Source organism: Epinephelus moara, chromosome 6 (genome assembly GCF_006386435.1).
Source record: "Epinephelus moara isolate mb chromosome 6, YSFRI_EMoa_1.0, whole genome shotgun sequence".
Classification (NCBI taxonomy): domain Eukaryota; kingdom Metazoa; phylum Chordata; class Actinopteri; order Perciformes; family Serranidae; genus Epinephelus; species Epinephelus moara.
In genome coordinates, this window is record NC_065511.1 from 455,503 (window position 1) to 464,666 (window position 9,164).

The window sequence follows — 9,164 nt, forward strand, 5'->3', positions numbered from 1 at the left end:
ATATATACATATATATATCTATATATCTATATATATATATATATATATATATATATATATATATATAGATATCTATATAAGAAATGCAAAAAAGTAAGAAATCAGGAAGGGGGCAAACACTTTTTCACACCACTGTATATATATATCTCTCTCTATATATATATATATACATATATATATAGATATATATATATAGATAATATAGATATAGATATAGATAGATAAATATAAATATATTTTAAGGCATTTTGTCAAAGTTAGATTTGGTTTTCTGGTATCATGACAACATTACTGTTAAGTTACACTGTTCTTTGTGTGTAAACACACACAGCATCTCTTTCATTGGGCAGTCTGTTGTGAACCAGCAACAGAAAGCAGTTCTGTAGCTCAGAGTATTTTCCTCATAAGTTAGGTCCTATTTACCGACTTGCAGTCCATGGGTGTGTGCGTAACAAGCAGAGTGTAAGTGCGCTGTGAACCCATATACACTGTATGTAGGTGGATCTTACTATCTGAATATGCACTCTTAAAAGAGCAGGAAAATACTGTGCTATTGACTTTAGAAAAGGTTTTTGTTGTCAAATGGCGCAATTGTTTTTTGCTGCCTCATAATAATAATGTGCCAGACCTCACCCTATTTTAAGACCGACACACCTATGGGTGCACAGACGGATACAAGTAGTAAAAATAAAATAATACTTATCGAAGTACTATTCAAGCTTGTACTTTCTGAAATATATATAAATGTGTTGCCACTGTGTCCTTACAGAGAGAGTAGTGTCTCTCTGTCCACACTGAGTCCATTAAATATGAGCTTCTTTCATGTCATGTAAACAAAGCACATAGCTTTCAACTGAGTGCTCAGATCAGACTGGAGACTTAACCATTTAAAGGATGGGTGAGCGGCCTACTTGCTGTCTTCTTATGTTTGGACTTTTTAAACATAACACACATATTTTCTATTGTGATATTTACTGGAAATGACAAACAATATAGCCAACAGCATGTAAGCTATTATTAGTGATTGTCATTTACCAGAACCCTTCTGCTCCCTGCCGATCTCCCTGCAGCCAGCTGCCACCTTATTTAGGTTTTTGTAGTGAAATGAGGAGCTATTATGTGCTGTGTTTTCCCTTTACATAATGAAAGGCCAAAATATTTTTTTCTTTTTTAATAATAAGCTAATCATGATGAATAACAAAAACAATTGTTTTGTCTATGAACCTTAACAGTTGTTATTGAGCCAAATTTCAATGCTGTGTTATGTTTTATGTGTGTCAGTTAGGTCAATTTAACTGATAACTAGAAAAGCACTCGGAGAGCGCAGACCTCCGCCAAGCAACTCAGATTTCCTGCCTTTTTATTATTTTATCCACTTCGCTTCAACCGATCACCACCAAAATTTTATCACCTGTTCCTTGTCCCATTATCAACCTTTCCTGAAAATGTCATCAAAATCCGTTCAGAACTTTTTGAGTTATTTTGCAGAAAAACAAACAAACAGACAAACGCCGGCGAAAACATAACCTCCTTGGCAGAGGTAAATATTAGAATTAAAGCCCTGACAGGGCAGAATCCTATGCAGTTTGAGCTGGTTTATTATTATTCATTGACTTCTGTCATGTCTCAATTTGCTGTGAGTTGGAATGAGCTACATATCTGAAACATGGCCCAGTAACTCGATATGATTTGCAAATGCTTCCCCCTATTCGGTCACATGGTCGCGCTGTAATTAACACCCAAAAATATGATTTAAGAAGGGCCACACTCCTTACACGGAATGTGCGACTGACGTGAAATTTAGGATGTATATCCGGTTCAATGGGCCTTAATCACCAATATCTTTATCAATATCAAGTTTTACTTAAATTTGTTATCCACAAATGTCCTAAGAAAGGCTATGTCAGATTCATGATGTGTTTTAAACAATGGAACTGTTAACACTTGTGTTCTTATAATGATGAATCCTATTGTCCTCTTAAATGAAAAGCATGTGCCAGTTGATCTCATTCTATCAGTACCAAATTTGGTATACAGCATTGTGGGTTGGATCTAAACAATTCTCAGGCATGAAAATGGTGGGTCAGGGGTGAAAAAGGTGAGAAGGATACGAGACCCGGCACCTGCTAGGGGGTCCCGGGTTTATGCTCCTCAATTGTTTTTTTGGTGGAAAAATGAGCTTCTAAATGGTCATATCTGATTTCTCCACACACACACACACACACACACACACACACACACACACACACACACACTGGAGTCCCCAAACAGTCCATTCGTTAGTAATGTTAGTACCAAAGTTAGCATCTAACGTTAGCTAACAATTCATGTTTCATTAATGTTACTTACATCGGGCTTTGCGACTGTCACCAACTAAGTGAGCGGAGTCCTCTCACCATACATCCATGGTTCTCACAGCAAACAAGTGCAGCTGACATTCTGTACGTTGCCCGACCAACAGCCCAAGGCACTTCACGCTCATAGCCACGCTGTACTGGCTCCGTTTCATTAATAGCTCCATGATTGGCTCCCTTCACCAAGGAGTTTCACTTGCACATTCTGTTTCAGCCCTTCATCTGCACGCATATGTTTGCTACGTCTTTTTTCTGTGGCTTCACTCCACAGCCCCCCCCCCCCCAAATATTTTCTCATCGGATCTACACGATTCACGTAAGTCACCTTTCTGCAATCAATCAGAAAGTCTTAGCAAGGGGTGAGAGCAATCCTGATTAAACTAAGTGGAGACATTCTGTACAAAGTCCTATAAAACAGCCAAGTTTCAGTCACATGCAATTAAGGTCATATGATTGGTCTCCCTCCTTTAAATAAAAATGAAACCAGCTGAAGTGACTTTGCTTAGATTTGTGAAGCCTTTCCCCTGTGGGCCGAGAAAGGGCTTGAACCAGGGATTGCCGCTTGCAACTATATTTGTGATAAAATTTGGGATTTTACACCCCTAGTTATTATTTGGTGTAGCAATGATAATAGGCTAAATTTGAGCACTAAAATTCTAACACAATGTGAATATTCAAAATAATAAGGAATTCAAAGGGGAGTATGGAGGAGGATTAACAGCTCTACAGTAAATACATTCATAAAAAGGAAATCCATATAAAAGTGTGCATTGCATTTCACTTTGTAAGATTGTAACTGTCATTTGTAAGATGAGTTTTTATTTAGCCATTTTGAATCTTCCATACTGTCCTACCTCCTCCCTGGCAATGGTCATGTTGTCCTGGACATCTCCAAACACAGTAGGCTGGATGAAGTATCCTCTGTCAGCAGCCACTCCTCCTCCACACATCAGCTTGGCTCCCTCTCTCTTCCCACTGCTGATGTAGCCAAGAATCTTGTTAAACTGCTCCTGATCTACCTGGTGAGATCATCACAGAGGGAACAGCACTGTGGGTAAGAATGCATGCCAGAGTAATGACAATCTCCATGAGTGTAACTGCTAAATAGGCTCCTGAAGTCCCTATTATTTTTTTAAGTTATACACATAAATACTTTTTATACTATTGATGCATAAAATGACTATGTGAGAGGGATTGCTGGTTTGGTTGTGATATCAAGAGCTCTGTAGTTCCCCTGAGCGCTATGAAGCTTTTAGCGTGTGTTCTATGCATTCTGTGTGTGTGTGTGTGTGTGTGTGTGTGTGTGTGTATAAGCATGTATGTGTATGTGTGTGTGTGTGTGTGTGTGTGTGTGGTCAGCTGCTGTCAATGTCAAATCATTAGTAAATTATCAGTATGATTTTAATATGCTTAATAACTGGGTCTTTATACTTTTAGATGCCCCGTGGCAAGTCCTACCGTCGCTCTGAGGCGGCTAAGTGGAGGATGGCAGAGCGACAGTTGGCCTCCAGTGACGCTGGTGCATGTATGTGGCGTGCCTTCTTGAAATCAACTTTTCATGTATATCCTTGCTGTATGACTGAGTTAAACTCTTAACTTTGTGTATTTTTATAGTCTTGAAAAGTTCACATATTGTGTTGAAGTGCTTGATCTTTGAATTTGGTCTCCTTTTTTTAAAAAAAACATTTTATGTTCATCAACAGCTTGTGGCACAGGGTGGTGCCACAAAGTGCACAAACGGTCAATTTCTGAGCACACTGGGCGCCAGCATAAATTGGTCATTCCAGTTGAGGTCCCAGGCAAGACGGTATGTACAATTCAGAAAGATTTCACTGATGATTACAAGTTTTAGTTGTGTGTTTTCAGCCTAAAAGAAATCCTGTCTTTTGTTCCAGCTTGTTCTTCTTGTAGGGGCGTCCCATCTGCGCTCCCTTGCAGATGGGATTGTGCTGATGCCAGAGAATTGCTACACCTTTGGCGTCATGTCCACTCCAGGGGCGTGCACTGACCAGCTCAGGACTGAGGATGAAAATGCTGTTCTTCCTCGGATCTCTGATGCTGTCTGTGTCATGGCCCCTAGCAACAACCTGACGGCCAGCAAGACGCCTAAGCAAGGAGGCATAGCTTTTGGCCAATACCTGGCCACTGTCTGCAGCGTCTGGCCGACTGCACAGGTAGGTTATTCATGTATTCTTTTTAATGAGGCTGATGTGTACAGGTCAATATGATTTTGTCATTAACCATTATTATTTTGTTTAGGTCTTCGCTGGGACCTTGTCCCACACTTGACAGTCCCGGGGGATATCCAAGAGTTTTTCCGGCAGGAATTTCACCGCGTGTCAACACGTCTCGGTATGTTTGAAAATAATGATACATGGTTCTAAACAGTTTTATGAAGGCTTATGAGAATTATATATTTTACATATAATTTCTAATATTATACCCATTATGGTTTTCTAATAAGAAAGTTGACATTGCCTTTTTAAAATGTGTTTTTCAAAAACTGTGTTTCTTTTCTTGTTCCTTTTTTTTTTAAGGTGTGAAATATTTTCACCACGCTGACCGCTTCCCCCTGAACAACCGCAAGCTGTGGTGCTGTGATGGTGTAAGTAGAATATATTATTTTCATATCATAAATAGAAAATTATTCAACACAGTATGTTTGACAGTAAAAGTCACATTTTTCAAAATAATATTTAAATTTTTTTTTGTCATTGTTTTGTGTTTGTAGGTGCACCCCAGTGACGACATGGGGATGCCTATCCTCGTGGAGTCGCTGTTGGCTGCCACCAAACAGCACCTGGAGATACCAGCACCTAAGCCACAGGTGTCGCGCCCGGTGTCTCCCAAGCCTCTGCCAAAGGTGGTTCCACGTGTGATTGTGGTGGGGGAGGTTGTAGTTCCACGGGCCCCCCCTCCTGAGTGGACGTCTGTACAGTCGGGCAGGAAGGTAAGAGACTGAACTTTGTAAATATGTTTCATGAAATAAAAATAAGGTTGTGAATTGATCCACTTTTTTTTTTTTTTTTTGTCATTACAGAGGAACCACTCTGAACATGAGCATGGCTCTGGTTCATCACAGAGACGAGTGGTTCATCATGTGGTATGTTTAACCATGATATTTACATAACAGTGATAGTTTGTGTGCTTTATCTAAGAAAATGACAAGTGTTAGAAATAATCTACATGTCTGTCAGGTGGATGGAGCTCCAGTGGCCTTGCGAGAGTGTTTCATTCATATTGTATATGGATTACGCTCGTGTAATATCACATAGGATTACGCTTGCGCGGGTCCTAGTCCTTTTTTTTGTGAACCAACTGGTCTTTTTGTGTGTGTTGGGGTAGTTCCTAGGGGGTAGTCTAGCTGTTCTTAAGTGCATTCACAAGACACCCGAAGAAGCCCATAGAGATACTGTTTGTGTGTCACAGAGGATAGTCAGGTGTCTGGTTATGACAAGTTCGAAGAGACAACTCCGTAGTTCTGGTTGGAGGAGGGTTCCTTGGGGGTAGTCTAGCTGTTCTTTTAAGTGCATTCAATGGCACAAGACATGTTCCTGATCAAATATGTAATGTAATTAATGTATGTAATAATTTGCAATAAAATTGTATGATATTTTACACCCTGGTTTCACGTCTCACCTGAATACTAACTGAACCATGATACTGAACTGGTAAATGGTAATGAATGGGACAGTTTCATCATCAGAAATTGTAAGAATGTTGTAATTTAAGAGTAAAAGTCAAGGAATGAGTTGTTTATATGTAGTCATTGCTTAATAGTAAGACAAAAGTAATTAAGTGGTAATCATGTAGGGTTTCAGTAGTAATTCAAAAGGGTTTGTGTAGAAATAAAAAGTAATTCAATAGTGATGAGTAGTGATAAAACACTACATATGCAGAAGGATGTAGTAATTCCATAGGGATTGTGAAGGCATACAGCAGTAAATGTGTAAGCATTGTGTAGTTATTCAATAATAAATGTGAAGGAATGAGTAGTTATTATATAGTAATTTCCCAAAATCCAATAGTGAGACAGAAGTGATTAAGTAGCAATTGTGCAGGGATTTGAATAGGCATCATGTAGTAATTGTCAGTAGTGATCAGTAGTGAAATCACCCAATACATTACTCATTACTATTCAAATCACTACACAAATCACTACACAGCTCAATAGCAATCAAGTAGTGAAACAGTAGTTTTTGTGTAGGTATTTAGTAGTAGTGATGAGTAGTGATTCAGTAGTGTTTTTTCATGAGGGTTGTGAGGAAAACATGTTCAGCAAAAGACGTGTTGTTTGAAAATGGCGTTATGGTGTTTAATGTGTGTTTTGAATCAGTCAGACTTTACAGCACTTTACAGAAGCCCCACTGCTGACTAGTATTTTGAAGGTGTAACTGCAGAGTGACACAGAAACACCATTGTACAAGTATATTATGTATTAAAAGGACATGAATACATACAGGACCTGTATGAACCAGAGAAAGCAACTACACTGGAACTCCTGAGAAGCGCAAATGCTGTCGCATTAACCAGGGAATTGGACGTCAGTTAATAATCAAAATTATATCAGAGTGACTGCACTTTCTCAGTGTGGAACAGAGATATCCTTACCAAAAAATCATCAAAAACAAACAAACAAACAAACAAAAAAAAACCCTGCATTTGACATACTCAGCACTTTGAAGTTGTCTCCTACGTCAAAGTCATGGTTTCAGACCATACTGTTGTAGCAGTGCAGCACTGATTTGAAATAAATAAATCTAAAAGTCAAGATCATAAGGTGAATTTCTTTGCATTCCCAATCAAGACACTCGGGTAAGAGCTACTTCACCTTGTTAATATGGATTTCAAAACTGTTTTTAAATGCAAAAAGAAAAGAATTTTAAACAAGCTTTTAACAAGCGATAAACATTGTTAACAAAAAAACAGAAATTCAGTGATTTACATTGTGAACAAAAAAAAAGAAATTCAGCAATTAGCTGATTAAAATATTAACTGTTTGACAGCCCTAGTACAAAAATATAAATTTTCATTCTTTTTTCACTCTCTCTTTCTTGAACTGCATTTTTCGCTGTCATTTGTCACTTGTAAAAATGCTAAATCAATAAAATTAGTAGTAATCCTGGACATTATACAAGGATTAAAGTGTCATATTAATGTAAACATAATTAATTTGGACGGGGTCTGCTCTTAAAAAAAGAGAGAGAGAAGTGAGGGTTTTGTTACTGTAGGTGTGTTGTGGTGAAAATAAGAAAACAATGTTGCCATGAACAGCAGAGTAGCAGTGTGTAACAGAGGGTGAGTGTGTGTGTGTTACCTGAGGACCCTGCTCGGTCTTTAAGTCAAAAGGATTTCCCACCACTCGTTTCTTAGCTCGCTCAACACTCCTCTCCACAAACTCATCATAGATGTCTGCCTGGACGTAAGTTCTAGAGCCAGCACAGCAACACTGGCCTTGGTTGAAAAAAAGAGCAAAGTGGGACTGCTCCACTGCATCTTCCACTGGAGGAGGAGATGACAAAGACAAGCTTAACTTTCACCTTGGCAGAATTCCAAAAAATAAAATAGAGTTGCAAGCAGCATTCCCATTCATTCCCGGCCAACACAAAGAAACAGCTCAATTGCCAAAATTATAGCCGCAAGCAGCAGCGAGCAGGTTCTTAGGCTTCACAAGGCTGAGAAAAGTCACTTCAAGTAAAACCAATCACACACTGGTTTGCTCATTATGATGTATGCACACTTGAAAAAAAGTCTGTTCATATTACTGTTTTTCAAATTATGCAAATAAGCAAAATCCCATTATGGTGGACTTTCAGGCTTTTTGGAGAGAACACTAAGCTGCATATGTGTGCCAACTTTCAAGTCATCTGGACTACAGTGTGAGAGGCATGGCCTCTCCAGAATCACGTTTTGGGCCTTCATCACAGCGTCACCATGTGGCAATTACAGCCATCCTTCTAGGGAAGTAACACAGAGTTTCAAGAGGTAATCCCCATTAATCACACTTTTGAATCCAAGGTTTAAAATTCCATCGTTTTGCATTTCAATTTTATTTTCATTTGAAGTCCATATTAACAAGATGAAGCAGTTCTTAGCATTGATTGGGAATCAAAGAAATGCAAAGAAATTTACTTTCTGATCTTGACTTTTAGATTTATTTATTTCAAATTAGTGCAGCACTGCTACAATAGTGTTACAACAGTGTGGTTGACCCTCTGAGACCCACATACTGTAGATCCATCATTGTCTTTCTTTAAAGGGTTTGGGGTAGTGGTGGTGGTGGTGGTGGGGATTTTTTATGGAGAACATAGTGGTATAGATCACCTGAAAACTGGAAACCCTAAGATTAACTTGACATGCAAGTCAGCACTGTGTCAACTCTTTCTAGTCACAAATCAGTAATAAACACTGCAAAACAGTGCATAGTTTGTATCCAAAACTGTATAGGACCAACATTTAGTGGACATGTCTGTAAAGGGGAGACTTGTGGGTAACCACAGAACCCATTTTCATTCAGGTATCTTTAGGTGAGAGGTCAAGGGACCTCTGTAAATATGGCCATGTCTTTTCCCTCACCATAATTCAGCATTATTTAGCCCCCTTCCTGAAAAGCTAACATAACATGGTTGGTACCACTGGATTCTTTAGGTCTTCTAGTTTGATATGATCCAATCATATGGTATCATCACTTAAAGGGCCAGTGTGTAATATTTGGCATGGTTTATTGTCAATCTGAATCTGAATCTGAATCTTCTACCCATTAATATGTTTATACAAGTGTATAATCGCTATAAAATAAAATTCGTTTGG

At 38.7% G+C, this 9,164-nt stretch overlaps 1 protein-coding gene across 1 annotated transcript in view; it reads right to left on the reverse strand.

The window, feature by feature from the left end:
- The window catches only part of LOC126391218 (aldehyde dehydrogenase, mitochondrial-like), a 61,401-nt gene that overhangs the window by 8,819 nt on the left and 43,418 nt on the right, over positions 1-9,164 (reverse strand). The window contains exons 9-10 of the mRNA XM_050045822.1: positions 7,672-7,856; positions 3,209-3,373 (exon numbers count right to left, since the gene is read on the reverse strand). Coding sequence (XP_049901779.1) covers positions 3,209-3,373; positions 7,672-7,856 — 350 coding nt within the window. The remainder of the gene's footprint in view (positions 1-3,208; positions 3,374-7,671; positions 7,857-9,164) is intronic.